Consider the following 27,151-nt stretch of genomic DNA (forward strand, 5'->3'; position numbering starts at 1 on the left):
TTTTGTTTTCTGGGGCGATTTATGTTCTTTATAAATATGTGGTTTGGAAAATAAAAAGAGACTTGAAAACGTTGTTACAATGAAAAAGGACAAATTAGAAGACATTTTCTGTGATCAAAGGAGGAAGAGAAAGCGAGTAGGGGTATTCAAAAAGCTTGACTTATTCACACAACTCCTTTGGAACCCAGGGGCAACAAGCGTGTCTTACATTGAAAAGGCGGCTCTATTCAGAGTGCAGGTGCGAAGTGGTGTGGCACATTCTGCCACATTATGTAAAGGTTGTTGGAGATTAGTGTTCAGACTTAATAACTAAAGCGCTTGATTTACATTGGAAAAAAGCCCCCTCATCCGTGAAAGCAAAATAATTTAACGCGTGATCATTTCGAGTGCTGCTGATATCCTAATACTTGCATTGTTCTCCGCCAAGTACTAGAGGAGCACGGATTGATGCTTTTGGGAACCTATCATTTACAGCCGCTGAACTCTGCTCAGAACTGGAGGTCTGGAGGGGAGATAAAAGAGGGGCACAAGATAAAAGTTTCACATTTGAATAAAGAAAACAATATAAATGTGACAGTTCCCCTCCTCCCCGCACGCATCTCTGCTCCTCCTTCCTGGTGCCAGGGCAAAACAGCAACCAGATCTGCCAAGCCGAAAACTGGGCTCCGGTCTCAGGCACTTTTCTAATCCGCCTTCCCCCGTCGGAGCAGAATTGCTTACCTTACTAATTATTCATATTTATGTAAATGTCATTAGTTAATGTAACTTTCTATAAAAAGATAATCAGGCGAGAAAGGAGCATAGGTATTACCTTAAGTGCATTGGCTCTGGTTGTTTCATTCATATGTTAATACACGTGATGCAGTAGTGCCAGGCTGGGGGGGAGGGGAAGGGGAAAGGCAAGGAAAAGAAATTAAATAATAATAACAAAGCCCACAACGACTTTAAGTTTGCATTGCGAGATCAAGGAGTAGGGTGCGTTCTGCTGAGCTGAACAAAGGGGAAACTCGGCGTAGTCCCGGCCTCTGCGGCTGCCGGGGCATCCCAGCAACTTTGGGTGGCTTTTCGGTTTGTTTGTTTGTTTGTTTCCCTTCCTCTCCTGGAGGAGAATTTTATTCTTCAAGCCATTTCGATCCACCCAAATTTTGTAGCCTTAATGGGACCCTCCGTTTGTGAACAACCCTAAAGAAAGTATCTTTGTACGGGACACGCACCAATTAAAATTGCAATACCTTTTTGCATCCCTCTTTAGTGTAAGCATTTTAGAGCCATTTCCATAAATTCTCTGCGAGAATAAAGGCTATAATGGGAACAAGGTGAGAAAGCTGTTAACCATTGTTTCAACAAGAAAAGGTCGTAAGTCAGGCAATTGGTGTCTGACCTGTCAGGATAAGGTATAAAGGCTTTATTCATGCAGTCGCTCACGATTTTCTCAGCTCTCACAAAAGTGTTTTTATGATTCTGTTTTCTTACCTCGTTCTTTAATTAAAAAGCTGAATGATTAGAATAGCACCTGCATAATGTCTGGACGACGCCTGCATACTAATTCGCGAGTCTTTACATCTAGTAATTATAACATAAAATCAGAGATTGAATAAAACAGAAGGATTTTGCCCCTAAAGCCCTGCTAATCCCCTTTTAAAAGAGTCTGCTGAAATAATTCAGAACAGTTTCCGGAAGTTGGATTACCGACTCTTTTTTGACTATTTACAATGAAATGATATTTCACACTTAAAGGAGTCTCTGTATTTCTACAACAGGTTTTTAAAGGTGGCCTGGTTCCCGGACAATAACAATCCAGTGACTCCTTCATTCTTTTCCTGCCGATTTTTTTCCTTCCTCCCAGCAAGGTCTTGATCTTTATCAAAATTTATGCGAGGATTAATCTCTCCTCAGGTAGGGAGAAAAGAATCTCCTCCTTGAAACCTCCCTTTGAATCCCCACTCCAGGACTTCCAGCCTCGCTTCCCCCCGCCCCTGGAGGGTGAGGAAACAGGGCTGCAAGAGGGCAGCCCAGTTTTGCCCAAGCTCACCCTCTTTGCCAGCCGCTCGCAGAAGCTGGCGACATGGAGCAAAGAGCTCCCATTGCTTCACTGTTGTTCCCCGCACCCCCCCACCCCACCCCAGAGCGGAGTATAATTTAAGCCAGCAGTGACTAGTCAAAAGTTGGAGGATATATAGTTTTTTTGTCTTTCCAAAACAGCTAGAGAGTGGGGAAGACATCTATGCTTTTGTCTGGGTCTCAGGGCGGGATCGAGCAGGTATCCCCAGGGGCCGAAGAGAGAGGCAGGGGCGCGGGCAGGGGGCGCCGGCTCCAGCGAGGCGGGGAGCGGGGCCCCGCAGGCGGGCGCGGGAGCCGCCGCTGCCGCGGGGCGGGCGGCGCGCTCAGCCCGCACGGCGCGCAGCGGGACGCGCCGGCCCTGGGCAGCACAGGGAGGGCTTCCGACGCCGCGCACCGTGACCTGGGTTTTGCAGCGGTGACGATCCGATCCTTTGGGTAACATTCACTTGCAGAAAAAAAAAGAAAGATCACCCGAATTTGCTAGGACTTCTAACTTGTTTTGGGAAAATGTTTCATCGTAGCCAAACGTGTTCCAGCCCGGCCGGGGGGATCGCGGCGATCAGAAGAAAACAAGCCTGATGCGCTATTTCCAATCCGGGAGCTGGTGCTAGAAGTCGCGGGATCTCGTTGCCTAATACAGGCGGGAGAGCGCGGTGCTAGACTCGTACCAGGTTAGCGCGAAGTGACGAAGGAGATGAGAACAAATTCAGTCTCCCACGAAAACTGCAGAGGTTTCTCTAAGCGGTTGGCATCATTAGGAACACCTTAATGTGCTTTCCTTTTTTTTTCAGTTAAAGCGTTATTTTTGGTTACTTTTGTTGTGCCCCCCCCCCGGTGTAATCGTGCAAAAACTCTAAATCATCTACGAGAATAGAGTCAATGTATCATTCAGCATTAAAAATCTGGGGGGGGGGGGTTTAACTAAAAGCTTTAATTGCTGTTCTGGCCCCATTATAACCATGGGAACGGCGTGCTCTGCTGGGATCTTAGAAATGTTACATATCCCTTAAGCAGGCGCTCCCCTTGTTTGTTTACTCTAGCTTACTTTCATTATATCCCAGGAATATTCTTCACCAGGCGACACACAAAAAGACAAAGGGTGTAAATAAACTAACATATGGCCCAGAGGTTTTAGAGAAGCTGGAGCCGCTTAACAAGTCATGTGGGTGATACTGGGAATCCGACGTCTCTCCTTCCCCCCACACCCGCCTAACCTCCGCGGCTCAGCGCTTTCCTTCCACCTTCTCACGATAAGTCACGCTTGTGTCGCGACGGGCTTTGTAGGACGAGCGTGATTTTGCTTCCGATTGGAAAAAATTTAGACACCGAGAGGACGGGTGGGAGGGCAATGTGTGCACGTCCGTGTGCCTATGCACGGGCGTGCGTATGCACACAGAGAGCTGGAGAAATCCCGTTGACATAACAAATGTGCGTGCGTGTAGGTGCGCACAGGCACGCGGAGGCTGGGCGCGTTGCGGGCGTGTGTTTCTGACGAAGCTGGGGGGGGGGGTTGCGCTCTGCGAGAGCGGCGGCAGCGCGGAGCCCGTCGGGGAGCCGTCGGGGGGCGCTCCCCGGGGGCGCTCCCGAGAGGCCCCGCCGCGCCACGTCGGGGCAGGCGGCCAGCGCCGGGTCTGACCGGGCCGAGCTGGGCCGAACTGGGCCGAGCTGGGCCGAGGCATACCGGGCCGGGCCGGCACCTCCGCCCTCTGCGCGGGCAGGTTGCCGGAGGAGGGCTAAGCAATCCGGCGCACACAGACACATGAAAGCAAGTGTCCAGTTTTCCAATTGTAATCCATTTCAGGGGCTCTGTCCCCAGGAGCCTAAATAGTGGCACAGCCCCCATCCGCGGCCCGTGAGGTGAAGTGTGTTTAACCGCACGCCGCACCTACTTCCCCTCTGCTTCTCTAGATAACGCAGCAGAAACGGGTCTTGGTTTTACTGATTCATATTTCTAATCTTCCTTTCCTGAACATACAATGTTCTTTTGTTAAATGAATGGTCTTTAATTAATGCACTTGCACAATGCAGGGGCTTGCATGGGGATCGATGATAGGAAGCAACAGGGGATGGTTCCCTCCAAAATGGTTTGTCAGTATTGAGAAAGAAAAGGCAATGTCTATAAAAGGACCACTAATAATGCCCACACGTCTCTCACCATGTTGTCTGAGGGGACATTCCTTTCCTTGTTGACAGTCAAGTGTAATAAGTACATGTCTTCGCTCAATCATTATAGACCATAGAATTGTATTCTTTAATTAGCATGTACTGTTAGCCCCTCTTTCCTTTGTGCGCCATTTTTGTCTTTTACAGATCAGCAAAAATGTTTTCCTTTCGTTCTTTCTTGCTTGCTTTAATTCTTTTCTTTCTTTCTTTAATTCTTTTCTTTCTTTCTTTATCTCTCTCTCTTTCTGTAGTCAAATGTATTCTTTACTGACAATGTTCCTGCCAGCCAAAGCCAACTTTTTGTCATCTCTGTGTTAGGCAACTTCTTTCAAGTTTTCCTTTTAAAAAAAGGAGTAAAGGCAGTGCGCATGCGCAGGGCGCCAGACGTGCCATAAGGACTGCTCTGCGCCAAGGACTGATGCATCCGTCAAATTTGCAAAGCTGAGGCTTAAAAAGTCAAGCGAAGAAAATTCTGGGCATGTTCGGGAGCTGCAAAACCCTGCAACGTATTAAAACCAGTTAGTGGAGTATGCAAGGCAGAACGGGTTACCTTTAGATTACTTTAGCTGGCGAGCTGATCTTCTCTGCTAAAAAATGCTCTAGATCCTCCTAGGCACATAACAAAAAGTGTCAGTGTAATAGGGATTCATTTTGGGAAAAATTTCTTTAAAAAAATGCCATCCCTCACCCACCCTGCCAAAACAGCAACTCCCTCCGGGACGGTGGGGAGCAGCAGTGCTTCTGGGTCAGCTCTGGCTGGAAATTATCCCCAATTTCCAGAATATTATGACCTGAAAACTGCAGACTATATGCGAAGAAGTCAACATGCAAGTGCAGAGATAGCCAGCAGCGAGAAAACAAAGGGACGGGGCTTGAGTTAGGAGGAACTCGAGTGACACTGGTCTCCACTCTCACACTCCGCACTTTTGTCAATATTTAGAGAACAATTCATTACTGCTAAACTTGAAGCCTCTGAGCTGAAAAATACTATCTCAGAAATTAAGTCAAGGAGTTTTGTTTTTTTTTCTTTTAATGAAAAAGACAACCTAAAACGAACAACATTAGAGGATGATCAACACCAACAAAAAACACACGTTAGTTGTTGATTGTACACCACGTTAAACGTACACTGATTGTAAGGGGTATTTTTCAACTCATAGGAAAAAACAATAGAAATACAGCGTCGACTACAGTATTTTAGGAATGGCTCAGTACAATCACATATATATAAAAGTGCACATACTTGTAAAAATAGCCATAGAATCGATACGTTTATAAATATTTATTGTAAAAAAATCCAAATATTAAAAATAAATAGTATGTTCAAACACGTAACAGAACATTCCTTCAGTACCAAACATGTGATGAAGGAAAAAGCGGAATATAAGAAGTCTGGAGAGAAATATAGGACTTCAACACTGCAAATGTTTTTACCAGTTACATTTTCAGAGGCATTTCTTCTCTGTACAGTTCACAAGGAAGGTGGTAGGTTCTCCCATAAATATGACAAACTCCAGGTATAATAATAACAATAATAACAATAATAACAACAACAACAACAACAATAATAATAATAATAATAATAATAATAATACCCACTCCACTGCAGTTTGACTCAGTCTTTACCCAGGAAAAGTTCCATTACATTAATGGGGTTGCTTAGAATGGCAGGATTGGGCTCAGATCATTCTGTAGCAACTAAAATAGAAGTGCACTGATGAGTTGCAACCTCAAGGAAACTGTTTTACAAACAGAGCATTTAATGATCTCCAATGACAAACTCCTAAATGAACTTTTATTAGGGAAGCGTTTCAGTATACACTGTAATGTTTATAAAACGAACATACAAAAGAGATGTAGTTGGACTATCTCTACACTTACGGACAATAAAATATGGGAGCATATGGAAGCCATCGTTTTGAATGCGTTAACAACTTCGATACATTGCAGTACATACATGCTTAATAGGTATTCGGAAGGTTAAAACGATCAAAGCCTTTACTCTTAAGAGTATGCTGTTGCATTCATTATACTGGAAAGAAAACGCTTGTTGGTCACATACTAGTGTTAATGAAACCCAATACTTCTGCATTTTCTCAAGAATTGCGTTCTGTGCAGCATATGTGTGGGAATAATGTGTTAGATAGAAAAGGTCAGAGGATAAAACGCAAAAATGGACATCATTTCAACTTTCGAACAGTAAGGTCCTACAGACATCTATGGAGATCTATACACAGATAGAGTTTCACATAGACACAGTCACATATATCCAGATGTATGTCTATACACAGGATTCGATAGTTTGGTATTTTCTGCACCGTCTGGGCCCCTAAAGTTATCTTTAAAAGTTTGATTTTATCTCTTTAGAAACGGTTTAAAGCTAACGGGCAGGGTGAGTTTGACAGAGAGGAGAACAAATCGCTGACAAAGAACCTTTTACGTTTCATCAGCGTTGTTAGGACGACAAGCAGGAATTTCTCAGATAATAACTCCCACTTCAAAGATTTCTCAGCTCAATAGAAATTGGACCATCCTTTTTATTCAACCACAAGGGCCGGCACTAAAGACGACTCAACTGTTTGAATTTTTTTTCACCGTGTTTATTTTTCCCCTATTCACTAGGGTACTTGGATAAAATAAACAACAAGACAATTACTGGAACATGGACTTCTAACTTTCCCGGGCCCGCGGCCCGTCGCCCGTGGCCCCGGCCGCGCGGGTGTCAGGTCGCCGCGCCGCCGGGCCGCGCTCGCTGCCCGCAGCCGGGCCGGGCGGCGGGGGCCAGGCTGGCCGCCAGCCGCTCCCCCCGGCCTTGCCCCGCTTTCCGTGGGGCGCACTGCTGGGCCCGTTCCCAGCTCCTCGGGGGCGTCCTTCAGGACACCTACTCCGTGGGACGAAGGCCGCCCAAGGGTCTTTTTCTTTCTCTGTCTTATCTTCCCGTGGAGGCGGCGGGGGGATGGAGGAGGGGGGCAGAAAAACACTTCTTCTCAGGCTTTGTGATCGGGTTTTACTGCGATAAGCTGATCGGAAATGCTCGTGAGAGGGGAAGAGAACTCGTCCTAAGCCTCATTAGCAGCCCTTTATTTCTTTGGGGAGAAGAAGAGCGAGGCTAAAATGCCAGAGCCAAGCCCACCTTAGGGTGAATGCGAAGCCAGACAAACCCCAGCTCCGCAGAAGTGCCTTAGGTGCAGGAAGTGTATCTATAGCGAGGAGCAGATTGACTGTATTAAGCTAGCATGAAACCAAAGGTCAGTGCAAATGTATCTTAATAGACTGTCTCAAATGGAGTGTGCCTCCTTTGAAGGCCGCTTGCTATTGCTCTCCTCATTACCATAGCGATCCTAACGTGGCATGCTGATGCACCATAAAACTCACACTTTCAACCCCAAAATCAGGCCCTTTGAACAACCCGAGCTTGATTAGACCTTTCTCCTTTTCTTTTCCCCCTTAAAAACCATTTCCTTGCCTTTAGAAACTCGCCCTCAAATCCCAAACGCATTCTCTGATCCCGGCAGAAAGCAGAAACAAAAGTGGGCTGAGGCGACGGTTCAAGCGGGCCTTTTCTTCCTGACATTCTTATCCATTTTTATTATGATCTGGAACAAGTGCCCTATTCGCGTGGGTTTTGTTTACCGGAAATTAAATGAAAATGATTTAGTTCGCGTCAAACAAAAATATATACTTGTATACACAAGAAAAAGGGCCTGTTAGACGTAAATATTATGTCCTTAATGAAAAGACTGGACGGGCTCCAGACTTCGCCTTTCACTATTTAAGTATGACTTGCCTATTGCCATAGAAATCCTAACTTACCATGAAGATTCACCGTTGTGAAGAAATACTTCTTTGTGCGAGCTTTCTTTGATGTCTAAGGCATAAGATTCAGGCTTTCAGCTGCGTCTGTCTAGATTACCTTGAGAGCAACGGGGTAGACATCTGTAACAAGCAAATGAAAAATTAAAGGTGATTAGCCTGCACATCCAAACACTTCTGTAAATAGAGAAATAAAAAAATAAACAGATCTCAGGACAAGATGGGAACATCCTCTCTCCCCGCAGATGGCTCCCGTACCTTTCAATTTCCACGGCATAAGTTTCAGGGGCTGTATAGTCAAAGGGGAACAATTGTCCTATAGTTTAGGCTCCCTACACGTTTTTCTCTGACTAGGTAATTCATTAAGTGTATCTGCCTGTGTTGACATGTTGTTGTTACAACGCGAGCGAAATGAACGAGACGTTTAAAAATAAAACGTCTCTGAGTTGTGCGGGTGGAAATGGGAATCCCCCATTTGGCGCCTTGGGAGGAATACGGAGCTGCAGCAGCAGGGGAGGCTCTCGGCGAGGGCATGTTTTTCACCGCTGACCAGTTCATTTTTTTCCTGTAGCTTTTGTGTACGCACAGGCGGGTGTAAGCGTGTATGTGTGCGTCTGTATGTGTGTGTGTGTGTGTGTGTGTGTGTCTGTGTCTGTGTACACGGGCACGCACACACACGTTAGCCCTGGTTACCTGCGTGGGGAGGTCGGGTTCAAGGCATGGCGAGACCCTGCTTCAGCAGGCCCTCTGTCTGCAGGTAGCGAGCCATAGAAACCTCTCTCAGCAACCCAAGCTATTTATTTGCCTATACTATCTGGTATTCTTAAACATCATTAAAGTAATTAAAACGGTGCCATTCGGCAGTTTCAAGTTACCCCGAGGGGGGGTGTTCGGGGTTTTTTTGTTTGTTTCCCCCCCCCCCCTTCTTTCTTTCTTCAATTAAAGGACCGAACCATGTAGGTTTGCACAGGTTTAGTTTCAAGTTCTTTAATCGGAGGAACGTGCAAAAAGCGAGTTGTTTCCCTGTTAGGGAAATTTATTCTGACGATAGCTTTTTACGCGGCAAACGGTGCGCGTTTCGGGGCAGGCCCGTGCGGAGGTCGCGGGCGTCGCAGGTCCCGTCGGGGGGGGCCCGGCCCCGCGGCTCCGCGCGTGACGTCACGGCCAGCCCCCCCGGCCGCCCCCCGGACACGCCAGCGCCCGCAGCCCGACAGTGGTGCCACTCGGGTGGGGACGGATGTGTTTAGGTATTAAAAGTCATTACTAGTGTAAACTAAAATGGACAATCAATCATTAAGCCACCCCTGGGCCTTTTTTTATAAGTGACAACTGGGGGGAGGGGAAAATATATATATATGTGTACATATATATATACACACTTATGTTTATATACTGTAAGAGGGAAAAGTAATGATTTTTTTACAGAAACGTCCACTGAACGGGTTAATTAATCAAAGAATTTAATGGATCTATTTTGTACAATTCGGCAACAAATAATAGTTTATGTATATAAATTTCTTTTAAAAAACACTCTCACAGAAAATAGTGGGTGAACAGAAGCACTTTCCACAAGATACTGTTGACAACAAAAAGTCTGTACAGCTAGAAATCGGCATTAAAACACTTTGGTTCCTCGGGGGAGGAGAAGGGATAAGAAAGAGGAAAGGAAAGGAAAGGAAAGGAAAGGAAAGGAAAGGAAAGGAAAGGAAAGGAAAGGAAAGGAAAGGAAAGGAAAGGAAAGGAAAGGAAAGGAAAGGAAAGGAAAGGAAAGGAAAGGAAAGGAAAGGAAAGGAAAGGAAAGGAAAGGAAAGGAAAGGAAAGGAAAGGAAAGGAAAGGAAAGGAAAGGAAAGGAAAGGAAAGGAAAGGAAAGGAAAGGAAAGGAAAGGAAGCGAATGAGTGAGCTTGTAAACAGATCGGAACAAGACGAGCGGGGGTGTGTGGCGTGGAGAAAGGATGCGAAAGCGCCTGGGGCAGGCGGACGCTGCGCGCACGTGTGTCTGGTGTCAGGGACACAGACTGCAACGTGGGGCTGGTGTGGCGCATGTTACCGCGTGTCTTCTCTCCGGGGGCCGTGGGGCCGCGCACAGCCTCTCCCGGCCTCTGCCCCTCACTCCGCCTCCCCGCGCGGCGCTCCCGTCCCCAGGGCTCGGCAAGGGGCCTCCCGCGGCCGCTGCTCGGCCCGCCCGAGGGGCGCAGCCCGCGGCGCGCTCCGCTCCGCGGCCCCTGGCCCTAGAAGCGGGGCCGGGGCTCGCCGTCGGGGCGAGGCGGGCGAGGAGGCGGCGGGGCGGAGGGGGGAGCGGGGGGGCCGCGGGCCCCCGCGCCTTGGCACACGTACCATTCGCTCAGGTTGGCGGCGGGCTGCGCGGGCGCGGAGGGCTCGGCGTGGGAACACGAGGCGGGGGGCTCGCGGCCGGAGTCCGAGGAGGGGGACACCAGGGAGGGCGTGGAGGACTCGTAGCCGGAGCTGGGAGGAGGGGATTTGCAGTGCACTTTCATGTGTTTTCTCAGGGAGCTGGGGTGCGTGTAGGACTTGTCACAGCCTCTCACTTTGCAGTTGTACGGCTTGTCGCTGGTGTGGACGTGCGAGTGCTTCTTCCTGTCACTGCTGTTGGCGAAGCGTCTGTCGCATCCCTCGAATTCACATTTGAACGGCTTCTCCCCTGAAGGAGGCAATGGGCGAGAAGAGGCATTAATAAGGGGAGGGAGACGTGGGGACAAGGGGCGCCGCGCCCCGGCACCCGCAGTCCGCCGCCTGCCGGGCTCCTCTCTCGGGGCCGCGGCACCGCCGGGCCCTGGCGCGGCTCTCCCGGGGCAGCTCCGCGGGCTCAGCTTTCCCTCGGCCTCGCCTGCCCCGTCCTTCGTCGCCCGCACACAACACCGCCGCCCCTCCGCCCTCCCCTCGCCGCCCTGCGCCCAGCCGGCTGCGCCGCCAGCCCCGCACCGAGCGCGCCCTGCCTGGCCAGCCTCAAGCCACTCCTTCCCCCTTCCCCTGCCCTGTGTGTCACCGTGGGGTTTTGTGCACAAGACAAAGCCCACAGATAAGGAAAACTTAGAGGCCAAGTGCTAGCTCCGGATAAACAATGCGTGTTGCCTCTGCACACTGCGCTGTCCTGCAGAAAGAGCGGTCAGTGATTTATCCCTGGGAATGTTCTTACGTTAAATACATTTCTCACACTCCCCGAGGTGCACGTGGAAATATTATTCATAACCTCGGTAAATCACATCTCATCCACTCTATTCTTGCGTTGATTACAATCCGGTGGAAGATCTGCACCACCCTCCCTCCCCTTACTCGCTCCCCGGCTTGCTGATACTGCATGTTAAAGCACAAAATCTTTCAAAAAGACATTGATTGTGGGGTGCAAAATCATAGCGCTTCAGCAGGAAAGAGACTAGGCCAGTGCCCGGTTCTGTCGGGAGGGTAAGAGTCTTTTATCATTTAAACCTAGTCAGTCATGGAAGGAATTGCAATCGGGATTAATTTGTCTGGTAATATGATATGTGACGTTAAGCATAATAGAAATATAATCGTGTTGTTGGAGTCGTGTGAAAGTTTAACCTTAGATTTTGTGCACTGGGCAAGGCACACGATATATGGGATGTGTTTTCAAGGAAACATGCCACAGACATTTCGGAGTGAAATGCTGACTACATTATTGTCATTGGTAATAGCAAACAGCAAAAACCACTTGTGAAGGAACACCCAGGTCCTGCAGCAACCAAGTGTGAAAATAGCCTTCCCCCCCAACATCAAAAGCAAAAAAAAAAAAAAAAAAAAAAAAGTAGCAGGGCACAGAAGACACCACGAAAATATACCATTGAACCTTAAACATGAAGTGCAAACAAAGCCACCGTGTTCACCATCATGGCGTATATGGTCGAAAGGACTTCCAATATTTGCACAAGCTTCGGGTTTTGTTTTTGCTTATATTGGAGGGGGGGTTCCCCCTCAGCTCGTCACGATTAAATTTCTGAGGGAACCAGCCCACCTCGTGCTCTGTTGTGAGCACAGCGAAATAAAGGAAGGCATCCCAAATATTTCACATGAATGCACTTTATGCAAGGTGGGTGGGAAAAAGCTCGTGGCTCCGCGTTTAAAGTATGTCCTTTCCACTGTAAGAATCAACGACGATGCCTCACGTCCTGTACTGCTAACGTTTGCACAGAGGTTTGCTAAATACCTGGCGTTAGAGGGAAGGGGGGAGAGGTTAAAAATAAGGTCTCTCAGAAAATGATGCGGGTCCTGTAGCCAAATACTCTCGATACATAGTAGTGCATATGCATAGACACACGCACGCACATAATCTAATTACAGTTTCACGTAAGGAAACAATTTGACCTTCAGCGTCTGAGTTGAGACAACAAATCAAGGATATTAGTGTAGTACAAGCAAGCAGTAAGTTAGGAGACCCCAGGGAAAGCCATCCTCATAAGCGCTCTGGTTGTGCAAAGAGAGTTACATTCAGGTAAAACCGGGCTGCAGCGCCTTCTGATTTCTCAGGAGTTGAAAAATGATTAACTTCGCTTAACCCCGTGAAAGAGTCACGGAAAAGCCCCTCCGTACTGTCAGATATCAACTGGAAAGAGGGCAGCATTTTCCCAGCTGCCTGGTTTGCATTCTCTGGACGCCTCGATAAAGAGGAGCCATCCGCACCGTTTGCAAGAATTCCTTTCGCGAGAGCAGGTTTTCTTACGTGGAAATCTCTATCCGCGAGGGAGAGGACATTTTATAGGTCCTTCCTGCTGCAGCCTGAGCCTGTGCCGAGCTCTAGACCCGCAGAAAGTTCAACCAGGCGATGGAGAAGCGCAGGAGCTCAACCGCCATTTTAAAACCACACTTGTAGCTGAGCAAAAAAAAAAAAAAAACTGTTCAGGGAAATTCAGCTTGGAAAATGTGGCCTAATCCCCCATCACCGGGAGTGGATTAAGGTATTTACAAACTTCTCCGGGGGGTGGGGGGCCCCGGGGCGGCCCCGGGGCCGCGGAGCGCGGCGGCCAGGCGGGCGCGCAGCCCCGCGCCGCCGCTATTGTTCGCGGCCCGCGGCGGCGGCCCGAGAGCGGCTCCCTCCGCCGCCGCGCTGCCGGCCCGCGGCTCCACCGCATCGCGAAAAGCCCCCCTCGCCGCAAATCCCCCTGCCCCGCTCCCCAGCCTGGCAGAAATCCGCCGTCATTAATATTTGAGGAGGCAATAATTTTCCTGTTGAATCCTCAACTGGCCTCATGAATAATTCGTGGCGAGTTCTGTTAGGATTTCAGAAACATTTCGTTTTTGACAACTTCGGGGCGTTTAATACAAACGGTGGAAACATTAAGGCCCCGCAGGAGTTTTCGCAGTCCGGCAATTAATCACTGCGAAAGTTAGAGTGAAAAGTACGGGCGCACGGGATTGTGTTTAATAAACGCCAACCTCCGATCGCTGTTTTGCCCTGAACCTGCCTCTCTGATGTAGGTCAGTTTCACTAAGAATTTAACCATTTTCTGCTTCAGAGACTTCAAACAGTGAGGCCGTTAAAGAGCAGTAAAAGTTTGTTTACTTAAGGAAAACACTGTCATTAAGGGATGAGCTAGCCTGGTTAATGGCTGTACCTGTTCCGAACCGACAAGAAGCTGGCTCAGATACAAGTTGTGTGACCCGGGGATACTCCTTTCTTCTCTAAAAGGGGGCCGAGAACATAGCAGAGAAACACAACTTTGATATTGCATCCCCCTACACACAGATGAACTACTCACAGAGCAATGGAAAAATAATTAGGTGACGAGTGATGGTTACTGTAAAATCTCTGTGCTATGTTTAGACGATAGCGGTACGAATTTAGTATATGTGTCATGCATATTATATCACGTCGAGTTATATCATAAAAATGCAACTCCTCTAAGGTCAGGCCGTATAGCGAGTATGGGGGAAGGGGAGTTTTATGAACTGGAGGGCGAAAAAAATCGTTTGGCTGTAAGCAGATCTTACAATAGGATTATGTAGTTTCCCTAGCAGTGCATAAGACTGTACAGGAGGGGGTGGGAGGTGGAAAACCCTACACTGGAACAGATTAAATTTTCCAAAAAGGGCTTATTTCTTATCTTCTTCTTCAAGGGAAAAAAAAAAAAAAGCTAGCGCTACAGACTACAAACACCGGCTGCTAAACTAATTAATACAACTTCACAAGCTGCTCCTGGAAGTGTGAAAACTTTCTACGTGCAATTTCATTAATTATAAATGCTTTGCTGGCCGGAAGAATTCGAACATAGTTTTGCCAGATTGTCCATCGAGTTACTTTCCTTTCTGTTAACTACAATTCACAGATGTTTCTGACACATGTCTCAAATTCGCTTAAGAGTTCTGCAAATGACATTTCAAAATGTACAGGCCGAAACAATACCGCGTTTTCCTTTCCTTTTTTTTTTATCCTCCCGAGAATCAAAACTTGCAAATCCCCATATTTGCGAATGCACAGAGTCGTTGGATGGCAATGCTCATTAAAAATGTCACTTTTATTCAGATCAAACATTTGAAACTCCCTCTGACCAAAACAAAACTGTCGAACGAAAAGGTCGCAGCTGTGTTATTCTCACAATGTTAGAACAGCAGCATCTCAGCGACATCAGTCAAAACTGACTAGACAAGTTGTAACTTCTATTGTTCGCTTTTAATTTGTGAGCTTGCACGATAATTTCATTTTTCCCCAACCACTTTAAACCGCCAAAAAAAAAAACCTTGCCTGTGTGAATAAGCAGAAATAGTAGCTATATCTCTCAATATTTACACAGATCTACCCGAATAAACATTACAACAGTCTCTCCGCACAACCAGAAAAAATAGGCACGTGAATTCTGAGATTTGTTCTCGCTCTCCCTTTTTTCTCTTCTCCTTTTCTTATCTCTCCCCCTCCGAAAATGGCAAAGAAGCAAACAAATCTGAGAATTTATTTTCCAGAAGTACTTGGCGTGCAGTCAATAACAACGCAAAGGATACATTAAAAACAAAACAAAGCAAAACAGTATGCTGAATAACACAGAGAGAGAGTAAAGAGAGCTTTACATACTGACCTGTATGAGTTCTTTTGTGTATTTTGAGATTCTCTGATCTGGCAAACACTTTGCCACAGCCTGGGAAAGGGCAGGGGAAAGGTTTTTCGCCTGTGTGGACTCTGATGTGATTTACAAGTTTATATTTGGCCTTGAAAGGTTTCCCTTCTCTTGGACACTCTTCCCAGAAACATATGTGATTGGACTGCTCGGGTCCTCCAACGTGCTCCACCGTGACATGAGTCACCAGCTCGTGCATCGTGCTGAAAGTTTTCGAGCATAATTTTTTGGGAGTCTGGTCCAACTCAATCCACTTACAGATGAGTTCCTGTTTGATGGGCTGCCTCATGTAACGAAAGAAGGCACCAGGGCCGTGGTGTGGAGCCAGATTCACGTTCAGATTCATGCCACCGTAGCTATGAAGCGAAGAAGCAGCAAAAGGATCTGTCCTGGAGGCTGGTACTTGAGTGAAATGTTCAGACCTGGCGTACATTTCTCCAGGTAACCCCAGTCTTATCTGTCCGTTTAGATGGCCACCTGGAGCTGCATGGGGAGGCTGCTCATGGAGTCCAGTGAACAGAGAGGGATTCCCAGCTTCTGAGTGGTGGTGGTGACCATGGTGTCCGGGACAGCTACCTGTTGTTGAGACAAACAGTCCGTGGTGAGAACTTGCAGCGGGACGCTGCTCGGTCAGCCCTGGCATGACTGGGGCCGGCAGGTCTCTGCGTATGAAAAAGTCCCTACCTGCTACAATAGCCTGGGCTGGGTGAGAGACGGGGCAAGGGACTGCTGTTGACTGCGCCGGGCCAAACGCTCCCGTTTGACTAGAGACCACCTCAGCTTGGCCTGCCATATGATGATGATGATGATGATGATGATGATGATGGTGGTGGTGGTGGTGGTGGAGCTGATGGTGGGGATGAGGGGCAGGGCTGAGCTTAAGGGCCGCGGGGTGATGCTGAGGAGGAGGATGGTGGCGGTGCCCCATGTATTCTGGCCGGAGCGGCTGCGGCGCCGGGCGGGCCTCGGCGGCGGGCTCTCGCGGGTGCGCGGCCGCGGCGTGGGGGTGCCCGGCGAGGCCCGGGAAGCCCGTCATGCTCTGAGGGGGGTGGCGGTGGCGGTGGTGGTGGTGGTGGTAGTGGCGAGGAGCCCCTGCCAAGTCTACTAATCTCAGCGCCGTGTTCCGCCTGGAGAGTGCAGCAGGGTCCATCACTGGGATCCCCAGAGCATCCATGCTCATTAGCTTCTAACGCTAAAAAGTCACCTGACAGCGGGGAGGAGAGAGAGACACACACAGAAAGAGAGAGAAGGGGAAAAAAAAACAAAAAACTTTTTTTTCTCCCCCCGCTTAAAGTTTCCCGGTCCCGCTGCCCCGTCGGCGGAGCGCGCGGGCGGCGCTGCCAGCGGGGGGGGAGGGTTGTTGGGATTTCGGTGGCGTGTTTTTGGTGGCTGCTGCAGCCGGCGGGGCCGGCGAGGGGCTGCGCGGCCCCCTCCCTCCCGCGGCGCTCCGCGGGGCCAGGGCAGTCCCACGCGGCGCAGCGGCGGCCGCGGGACGGGGCGCGGGCAGCCGCGCGCCGCCTCCGGGCGACCGCGCCGGCCCCGCCGGCCCGACCGTGGCCGTGCCCGCCCATTGGCTGCGCCGTCGTGACGTCACCGATGACAGGTCCCGCTGCAGGCTGAAAAGGGTTATCGCTCCGTGAGCGGCGGCGGGGGGAGGGACCGCGCATGCGCCGCCGACGGCGCCCCCGGCCCGCTGCCCCCTGCGCCGCCCCACCGCACCGCACCGCACCGCACCGCACCGCTCCGCACCGCTCCGCTCCGCTCCGCTTCCCCGCTCGGCGCGGAGGCTCGCCGCCTGACCCTGCCCCGGCCGCCGTGCCCTGCGAGGGAGCGAGCGGGCGGGAGAACCGTCCCGGCGGCGGGGGGCCGTATCCGGGGGCGCGGGAAACCCCCCCCGCGGCCGCGCTGCGCCCCGCCGACAGGCCCGGCCCCCGCCGGCCTCGCCGGGCCCCGTCGCCGAGCTTCCGCCGCGGGGTCGCGGCCCCGGGGAACAAAGCCGCGGTGGGGGGCGGGGAAGGGGCCCGCTGCGGGGGAGCGCGCAGCCGTCCGCGCTCCTGCCGCTCGTGCGCAGCGCGGCCCCGGGGCCCTTTGTTCGGGCGCGCCGAGCCCCGCGGCCCGGGGGTGCCGTGCCGCCCCCGCAGCGCTTCGGGCTCCTCTTCGCTGGCGGCCCCGTGTCCGGCGGCGGGAGGCCGGCTCCGCGGCCGAGCTCGCCGGGGGAGCGGGGCTGGGCAGGCGCGTAGCTTTCTGACACTTGTTGACGGGGCAGATAGCTGGGCTTTCTCTTTTTCAAAAAGAGTGGCTGAACGGCACCGCCAGCTTGCTACCTCACATCGCACATTTGGCCTAGTGCTCGGACCGTTGTATTTTTGCAGGATCCCTCACAAAGGATTTTTGGAAGACTCCCATTGCCGTCATTTGATAAGTTTTAGCAGCTATCTGGTTATTGGCTGCTGGAGTAATACGAGAAATCGTGATGTTTAGCCTGAATCTGAGTGTTTAACCCAGAAGAGGGAGTCTCTCCCTTTCCGTCTCTCTCTCTCTCTCTCTCTCTCTCACTTACAGGATAGTTCCACGTAATATCCCTTCCCTGGCTAAAGAAAAAGCATTTAAATACATTCATACACTACACATATTTGGATGCTGCTCACCTGAAGGAAAGAACATGGTCTGCAGGTTTTACCTTGCTAATGATAAAAGTGTAGGTTAAGCCTTCAGGCTTTATGCACTGAGGCCTTGTAGGTTTTAAAAAGCTTAGGGCTTCAGCACAGAGGGAAGCATCTACTTTTTAAGAGGTAGGATTGTGAACATAAAAACAAAAAAAAAACGGGAAACTTGGGAAAAGATGGGAGAAACAGGGCATCCGCTTTAAGAAAGAAAAATACAACTGTAAATATCTGCCCACAGGATTACCACAGAACTCAGATCCTGGAAAAAAATGACTCCACCAATAAACTTGCCGTCATACAAAATAAAGCAACAACTAATTCTCTAACCATCGTGTCAGATACTCTGCATTTTAATACATGGACTTACTGTTAACTTGCCAGTAGATGCTTTATCACACACTCGGGATCGGGAGTTAGCGGCACACGCCCTTGGCAGGGCCATGTGAAGCTCTCAGCGTGGAATTTTGCGTTTCCGTAAAAGTTTAGCAGTATCGGCCATCGATCAGTTTTATGTTAAGTAGTAAAACAAGCAAATGTTTGGCATTTTCAACCCAGTTATTCTCATAGCAGAGGCTACTAGCCAATGATCTGAAACGGTACGATTAAAGTGTTGGACATATATAATCATAGAGGGAACGTTTTTATCTCAGCTTCGCATACTCTGGGCTGGCTGCGGTTACATATTTTGGCTCTGGCTGGCTTTCACCATATTTTCTGAAACAGAAAACTAATATTTAGGTAGCTAGCTGTAGATACGTTCTTGTGTATATCTTTCTGAGTGGAGATGATGAAAAGTGACAAATGATGCAATTAGCTCTCCATCCTTACATAACACGTTTACGCAGGCATTTTAAACCACACACCATCCTCACAATATCTTAACTTTCAAGTCTACTTGCTCTAGGAAATGGATTTGACAGTCCTATTCATGACCATCTCAATAGGAGTGCACAGAAGAGACAAACGTTAGGAAGTATGAATCTGTTACTTACAAACGTACTGAGAGTGTGAATTCCAAATAAAGCTGTTTTCCTCATACCTCCTTAAAATACTTCATCTCTACATACTTGTTATCCATCAATTCTGACACTTCTCAGTCAAGGGAGAAAACATCTGGAACAGTTTATCAATTAAAAAAATGTTATAACCGGTTTGCCCTAAGCTAATTTAAAATACTGTGATGGTTTCTCATGAGACAGTAATGGCTCTCTGTTCGCCCCTCACTTAGGGCTTTCTCTCGCTCTCTTTTTCAGGCAACGAATGAGAACCTGGCACTCGGTGTCTCTCTCACCCTGCTAGGTGAAGTTGGGCTTTGCGCTCCCTGCATGCGCTCCCTTCCTCGGGGGATGCCTCCGCGCGCGGGGGAGTGGGCAGGGGGCGGGCGGGGGCCGCGCACATGACCGCGGGAAGGCGGAGAAAGGAGAAAGAGGAGGAGAACAGGGCCAAAATAAGCGAAGTTCAGCATATCTGGCAGAACGGTTTGAAAACTTGCACGCCTGTTTTTGCAGCCCGTTGGCAGCTTGAACTCGTATGCCTGACACTCGAGGGGTGACCGAGGTCTCCTGCATCTTGGCAGGAATATGAGCCATATTTGACCAGATAAGCCTGGCTCTTGGGCAAATTCTCAAATGTGTCAACACCAGGTTATGCAGGGCCAATTTTTTTTTCCTTTCTAACCTGTCTGGCTTCCCCTCTAGACTCAAGGATGAACCGAAGCCTTTCCAGGGAGAAGGCAGGACTGCACAAGCAATGAAGCAGAAATATCCTGACCTGAAGCTGAAACCCAGATGTTAGGGCAGAACCACTGCTGAGATAGTGCTATCTTGTTTTAAGGGAAGAGAAGTTGAGAGAGATCACGGTGTCCTCTTGGGCGCCAGATCCGCAGAAGGATGAATCAGCATTAAGAGGAAGGCAGCTTGGTGTTGCATGTAAATCTCCCGGGTCTCAGTTTCTGCAGCCCCTGGCCCCCAAAACTGCCTGCTCTAGAGACATGACATGTTGTGGGAAGGTACACCCAGATTCTTCTCTCAGACAAAGCCGAGTCACGACCACCCTTTCTTCCCGGCCCTCCTTCCGGGGCCGAAATAAAGGAAGCCGGGCAGTGAGCAAACCCTGCCCCAGAGCAGAGACCGGGAGCGCTCTCGGCAGAAAGAAGAGCAGAGCCAACCCGGAGCAGTGCCGGGAGGCGGGCGGGCCGGTCCGCACGTCGGGGCTGTGCCGTGGGCTCGCTGCCCGCCGCCCTGCCCGGGGCCCCCGCAAGCCCAGGGGCCCCTGGCGACGCTGCCCGCCCCCCGAGGGTGCGAGGCTCCGCCAGGCGTGTGACCCCCGCGGGCAGCCCAAGCCTCGGCCCCGGCTCTGCCCACCCAGCCCCTGGCCTGCGAGCTCGAAAATGAACCGCACGCTTTTTTGCAGTAAACGCTGGGACCGGCACAGTCCCACTTGTTCTGTGCAGGGAATAGTACTATAGATCCACCGTATTTTGCCTTTTTTTGGTATAAATTTATCCACACAGCAAGGTGCTTCTCCATACATCTACCTTTGCCGGAGACAGCGGTTGCTGTGAAGTTGATCTGCGAAGCAGCTTTCCCCAGGAAACCAGGGGCTGCTCATGTTGTGCTCTTTCACTTGGGACCAAATCCTGCTCTTCCTTAGAGTCGTGCTCCGTGCAAGGAAAAGATCCTGCCCGCGGATCCTCTGAGAGAGCAAAATCTGCCTTTCACTCCTGTGCTCTCCCACCTCACTTTCTTCGGAGAATTCCCTTCCTTGATGGGCCAGCTAGGAACTTCCCAGTAGTTGCCCTGAGCTGGGAGGGAATGTCCTGAAACGCCGAGATAACAGGCTCCACGGGTTAACTTTTAGGCTTCAACTCCCGGAAGAGAGGAGGGGAAGGGATTAACCTGAAAATCCTAATATTTACTGGGAGAAAAGAAAGGTGAGGAACAGAAATAGAGAGGACCGAGAAGTCATCCTGTGCATCCTCTTTAGCCATCAAACTCGCATTTGGCAGGGAGGAATCAGCGAGGCTAGCGGCTGACACAAGGGCAGGGGGCAGGACCTGAGCCTCTAGCTGTCCTGGCAGAAGGCACTGCTGTTTAGCAAGAGGTAGTTCAAGAAAGTCTCTCCGTAACCTCAACATCTCCTCAGAGAAGAGGCAAGAAGACACTGAATGGCTCGAGAACACACTCTCCCTTTGTTTCTATTTCCTCTCCCGTTCCCACTTACCAGGACTTCTTTATTTCAAGTTTCCTGAATAATGGGAATTCAGCTACCAAACGGGCAGAAGCTTATGCCTAGGTTTGTCGCTCACTTTTTATGACCTAGAGATACCCTAGGACAAGCAAATCATATGCTTATTTTAAATAGAATATTTCATTCAATACCTCAAGATTAAGGTATTCCTGTCAGATAAGCTGTCAGTCACTAACTACTTAGACACCACATTGTGGAAGCCTGGTATCCCTGGTAAAGATGATACATATCATGTAAACCCCATCAACAAGATCAAAGTCTTCTTCTTTAATAGGATCCAATACATGTCAAACCTCATTCCAATCAAATCGTCCGTAAATGAATTCAAGATGAATATGTCATAGAATAATGTGACAGTGCAATCACATGGGGTCAGGGGTTGTTGTTTCAATGAGAGAGTCGTCAAATATTAATTCTAGAACCTCCAAATGAATAGGCATTGAGCAGGATTAAGCAGCTGCTGGTGGGGCGTTGTGTCGCTGATCTGTGTTTATGCAAGTACGTTAAACACTAAGCTGAAAAAAATAGTGTTTCCTTTGAACTGAAAAAAGACATATTTTAACTTACTTGACTTTTCCAGGACGTTTCTGTGAAGTCGTTTTCTTTTCCTCATTACAAGGGGAGTCTTGTGCCTCATTTCCTGACTTTGTTCCTGTTTGGAAAGAGGGTGGAACGTTAAGAGCAAAACCATTTGTATGAGATATGAAATGAGTACGGTGCCATATGACTCGAGCATCATGGAATCAAAAAGGAGGAAAAAAAAAAAAAAAGAGAAACCAAGAGTTAAACAGCGAGGCAGCGAGGGTGGGGGAAGACAAGCTTTCTCCGAGAGAAAACTGGAGGCTGTGTCCCCAGCAAACCAGCACATGTTTTATGGAGTCATGAAGTTTCCATGGCTGATTTAGGAAAAAAAAATATGAAAGGACATCTTTTCAATTCTCCTTTGATCTGACATTCACCTTCTGGCAGGCTATTGTATGGCGGGTTTTTACCAACTGGACTATATTGTTCACAGACCCTTCCCTTCTGAAATTAAATTTCGGACTCTCTGCGAGCCTCCAACGCAAGTTGTTGTCTCAGCAAGGATTAGTATAGTACCACTCTGGCACTTCTCCCTGCCTATAATTTTCAGCTTGCTCTTTGCACTCTGCAAGACAGAGTACTTCCACTGCTGCAGGCAGAACTTTGCACATCTTTCTTTGAGCGGCAGGAGTAACCCTGAATGGAGATCTGAGTTTTGATATAACGTCCGATTCCGAATTTTTGCAGATGCCTTTGAAATTCTCAGGTATTTCGCAATAGTGAGAGCCGGACAGCAATCTGACATCAGTTTCTTCTAATGAGATTATTATTATTATTGCTGTTATTATTATTGGGACTCCAGGGCTGGGAAATAAAATTTATACTAACACAAATAATTGATGATATTAATTATGAAACTTCATCAGGGAATCATAGGCATACTCTATCACAAATAATTTGATGTCTTCAATATTTTCACCGCTGTGATGAAAATTACTGCCGAAATAAAAAGAACTGGAGGAAACCCTTAGGAATTCATTTTTACTAGTCAACTTCCATTCATGCTCTCACGTTTATCAAACTAGAGCAGCAGACATTGCCCCGTTAGCGAGAGATTTGCAGGAGCTGTGCTTTATTGGGTAGGATGAAGAAGCTGGGGGAGTTATGAGCGCTCAGCTCCCAAGCACTCGCCAAAACTTGTTGAAACTCGCCAAAAAAAATCGCTGCATTTAATATTTCGAATGATTACCAGCTGACAAAAAAAAAGAAGGCAAAACAGTCGTGGATTTGAGAGTAAATATTGGCTAAAACTCTGGCTCGACCTCGCACGCCTTTCTCCTCCACGCAGTGCCGCTGGCGGAGTAGGAGAGGGAGGATGCGCCGCTGCGTGCGCTGGACGGCACTAAGGGCGCGCAGGTGGAGCGCGGGCGGAGCGCGGAGCTCGGAGGCGCAGAGCGCCCTCCGGCCCCCTCCCCCCCCCGCCGGCTGGGCGCAGCCTCCGCGACGGGACGCGGCCGCCCTTGCCCAAACGTTGGCTCCTGCAGCCGGTCGGAGGTGCTGCACGGCGGGGCCGGCAGCGAACGGCGCCGGGAGCGGCGAGGCGCCGCCGCCACCGCTGAGGGAAGGGAGCTGCGGCCCCCGGCGGTTTGGGGGCGCCTCCCTGGGGGTGTCAGCCGGGCTGAGCAGGCGGCAGCCGCGCTCCGTGTCCCCCCCCCCCCCCCGTCACTGGCTTGTCACGCCAGCCTTTACTCTCCGCGGCGTGCAAAGACACAGGGAGAAGGGAGCGTTCGCCCCGGAAGGTTTCGGTGCAGAAAGAAAGTTCCGCGGCTCCGGGTCGAGGAGCCCCGAGCCCAGCGCAGCAAAGGGGCTCCGCGAGCAGGAGGGGGCGGCCCGGCTCCCTGCGGCTGCCCCGGCCGAGCTGCCGCGGACGGGGTGCGGGGCAGGCCGTGGAGCACAGGGCGGGGGCGCCCCGGGGTGCTCCGAGGGGAGCCGCGCTGGTCCCGCCCGGCCCGGCGCTGCGCTGCTGCCTGCGGCGAGTGCCTGGGGCAGGCTCGGGTCAGAGGTCACCCCCGGGGGCGATTTAGGAGCTTTGCCCCTTCCCATGCCCACCTAGCCGCGGGTGCAGCCCCCCGCCGGCAGCGAGGCAGCCCCTCGGGGCCGGCTCCCAGCCCCTCCGAGGGCTCCGCCGAGCTGCCCCAGCCCTGGCGGCGGGTGGGTACCAGGCTCCCTCCCTCCCGCTGGTGGCTACAGAGAGGGGCTTGCGATGCCGCAGAGCCCGGCGCCCCCGGCCCTCCCCCGGAGGGCAGCGCGCCCCCGGGGCGCCTCACCACGGGGGGCGCCGCTGTCAGCGCTCCTCGGGCCCTGTCCCCCCGGCCCAGTCGGCGCTCCCGCGGCACCCAGCTTGCCCTTCCCCACCTAGCCCAGCCGCCGCTCCGTAGCCCCGCTCCGTAGCCCGGGCTGCCTGACCGGGCCTGCCCCTTGGGCCGGAGGGGCGGGCGCGGCCCCCCGCGCCAGGCGGAGGGTGCCGAAGCCCCCCTCGACGGAGCCCCCGGGCCTGCCGGGGCCTCTCCCTCCGCCCGCCGCCGCCCGCCGGGGCGGCCCCACGTGGGTGCGGGGCACCGCGGCTCTGCCTCCCGGGGCCGCCGGGCTCCCGCCCTTCCTCCCCGGGGCGGCCGAGCCTCCTCCCGCCGCCCCCCCCCCGATGGGCAGCGGGCTCTCGCCCTGTCCTTGGGGAAGGCGGTGGGGGCCAGCCAGCTACCTTGGTGCCAAGTCACCCCTTCCTCCCAGGCACTTACCCCTGCGACCTGTTGAAGCTTTCCTCTCATTTCTGAACTGGCAAAAATAAAAGTGGGGGGGGGGGGGGAGGAGGGAGAGAAAAGCAGGAAGGAATGAAAGAAGAAAACAATACCCCCCCCCCGAAGAACCCACCACCTCCTTGGCGCTTCCATCGAGGCGGTCATCCTTCATTTCTTCTTTTCTTGCTTTCTGGAAGCAGTTAGGGAGTGTATGATGAAGCAGAAATGAGCCGTCAGGATGATATTTTAATGGCTTATATGTCACGTTGGTGCATGTGGCTTTGAACTGGAGCAGCTTTCGTTTCCTGCAGAGAGCGCGCCGCAAATCCCACTTGATAACTTCTACAACCCACAACATTTTTTTTTTACATTCACTCTTACACTGTATATTTAGATACGCTTCCTAAAAATACCCTCTTCTGCCTTCTCATATATTTTGTACGGACCTGAACTGATCACCGGGTTCCCCCCTGCATTTGGAGACTGGCTAGCAGTGAACTATCTAACTTTCTGGATCTCTTAGTGCCATCGCCCTCAAGATTTCACAGTAATGCTAACAACTTTGTCCTTTGCAGCGAGTAATTTTAGAAGCAAATACAGAGAGTAATGTAACATTCGCCTGAAGAACACATCCACAAACACACGGGCGCACGTAGAGCGCTTATACCTGTTGCTATAAGTTATTGCAATCGCAATTTCTTCGAATGGATTTTACAGAATAAATGCAAACGTGTAGATTCAGTCCATCATTGTCCTAAAAATGTGAAACCTCCCAAAATCCAAGGGAAATGCCATAAAAAAACTGCTTTGAAAATCATCGCCATGCATTGAGCACATGCAAACTGTATCTGCAGATAAACTGCCGCGAAACATTCCTTCAAGGCATATCAAAGTCTATTTGTTGTTCGGTTGTTTTCTAGACGCAGTGGCTACTTTCTGCCTCTTCAAATGTGCAGCTGTAAACCGAGTAGTGTTCGCGCAATATCCCTGCTCGTCTGATCCCCCAGTACCTGCGATGTGGATTGTTTCCTAGCGCCCTTAAATAGAAAGGATGAGTAAAAAGTTTCTTTGTTTAGCACTAAGAATTTGAGGGGCTCAGATTTAGTTGCGAATAAGCCGAGTGAAGAACTGAACAAAGGCGAAATTGAAGGATTCCGAGTCTTAGCTCCCTTTTTGTGTTTTCGTTACTAGAAAATAATTAGACCTAATGAATATGCAGGTGACTGAGTAAATAAATAATTTACCAGTTCTGTATATGTACACACACACACACACACGCGCACATACGTTAGTGTATTTATACACACGTATACATATACTATATATATATTTAAAACTTTAATGAAATCTCTTTTTTTGGTGCCGAAGCATCTTTTAAAATACTGTAAAAATGCTGCTTAGCCTAATTGATTAAGACACAAAGGTTTTCTGCTTTTAAATACCATACTTATACCTTTCAACAATCATTTTAATATATAGTCAATGGCTCTTTGTAGCGAGAACAAAAAGGAACTATCCGCAGTTTTTCAATAGACTTTGAGCTGGGGAAAGACAGGTTAATCGAGGGTTGCATCTAGAAAACAACCAAGTGTTGTATGTTTGCACTGAATCCAAATGTCTGCATTTTTCTAACTAAATCAAAGGGAGTGTTATTTCTTTTTCTGCTCACTCATCTGAAGGTAAGTAAATTTTCTCTGGCGATCAAAAGCCTGGTCAGCAACAAAGACACCGCCTGCTTTTTCCACCGTCCTGGTGTGGCAAGTTGAGGAATTTCAATAACTGTGACAAGGGTGACTGATTTGTGAACTAGAAAAGGTTTGAATGTCAGAAAATTTACATTGCTCCTATCTATCGAGGATTTTAAATAAATTTTTTAACAACAAAAAAAAAAACCCCAAAACTATCCGGGAGCTTCATGCCGCAGAAGGGAAACAATGTAGGTTTGGGAAATTTACAGTTTTACCTGAATGAACGAGACTGTGAAAAGAAAGAGATAGAAAGAAAGAAAGAGAAAGAAAGAGAGAGAAAAAGAAAATAACAAAAAAGAGGCGAAACAACAACAACAAATAGAAAGTTAAGAGTTCTCACCCACCTGCGTTTTGAGGGGTGCAGAAAACAAGATTTATTTCAGAAAACTGATGGAGGGCTAGACTCAGCTACCCAGAGAAATCACGCTAGTTGTTTAAAAATAAAATCAAATGCACTCGGCACCTACTCTTGGAGAGCTTCGGTTTTAAACAAGTGGGAAACAATAACTTCAAAAGAAGCAAGTCACTACAGGGCTTCTCTTTCCACAGCCTAAAAAGTTGTCTAGTGATCTTAAAAATTCTGGATCACCAAGAAATCATCATTATCATCGTTAGTATTACAGTGCTGGAGAGAGGGAGAGACAGAGAGAGGGAGAAAGAAAAAAAACCGTAATAGCAATCGAAGATCTGTGGGCTTTTTTTTTTTCCTTAGCATACATACACACAAAAAGATGCGTTGGAAATATTTTCGTGCAAAAAAAAAAAAAAAGAAGAAGAAGAAGGGGAGGGGGCTTTATTTAAAAAAAAAAAAAAGTTGCTACTCCTGGAAACGCTGTTTGTCAGGAGGGATGTCAGAGCGCTCACAATACCTGGGATTGATGAGGCGGACGGGCCAATCAGCGCCCGCAGGCGGCTTTGCGCGCCCTCCGTTGGCGGGGCCGGGGGGAGTTGCGCGGGGGAGGGGGAGCCGCGGCCGGCCAATCAGCGCCCACGTCCGCCGGCACGTCGCTCCGCCCCCGTCTCCCATTCATCAAGGGGGGGGACGGTGTCGTC

At 49.9% G+C, this 27,151-nt stretch overlaps 1 protein-coding gene across 10 annotated transcripts; it reads right to left on the bottom strand.

Annotated features, from left to right (window-relative positions):
• Window positions 1–3,811: 3,811 nt before the first annotated feature.
• Window positions 3,812–26,843, bottom strand: ZIC4 (Zic family member 4). Of its 10 annotated transcripts, none has more exons than XR_011142859.1 (6): window positions 24,484–26,388; window positions 21,601–21,685; window positions 15,080–16,322; window positions 10,374–10,698; window positions 8,038–8,160; window positions 3,812–4,723 (listed from the first exon to the last, which is right to left on the bottom strand). XR_011142859.1 is itself a non-coding variant. In XM_068954549.1 (6 exons), coding segments are annotated over exons 4-6 (1,545 nt in total). In that variant the 5' UTR covers window positions 16,299–16,322; window positions 21,601–21,685; window positions 24,484–25,379; window positions 26,443–26,843; the 3' UTR covers window positions 6,965–8,159. The 10 variants fall into 10 exon arrangements, 6 of the variants coding, with proteins under 6 accessions (XP_068810650.1, XP_068810651.1, XP_068810655.1 ...); XR_011142857.1 differs by lacking the exon at window positions 3,812–4,723 and adding an exon at window positions 5,492–5,922; XR_011142858.1 differs by lacking the exon at window positions 3,812–4,723 and adding an exon at window positions 6,964–7,244.
• Window positions 26,844–27,151: the final 308 nt, after the last annotated feature.

Source organism: Struthio camelus, chromosome 9 (assembly GCF_040807025.1).
Source record: "Struthio camelus isolate bStrCam1 chromosome 9, bStrCam1.hap1, whole genome shotgun sequence".
NCBI classification, from domain to species: domain Eukaryota; kingdom Metazoa; phylum Chordata; class Aves; order Struthioniformes; family Struthionidae; genus Struthio; species Struthio camelus.

Excerpts from the sequence above, each read along its gene's own strand:
- ZIC4 (XM_068954549.1), bottom strand. The coding sequence starts at position 16,298 with ATGAGCATGGATGCTCTGGGGATCCCAGTGATGGACCCTGCTGCACTC. Across the intron at positions 10,699-15,079 it reads ACACAAAAGAACTCATACAG|GGGAGAAGCCGTTCAAATGT; the intron begins GTCAGTATGTAA and ends TGCCTCCTTCAG.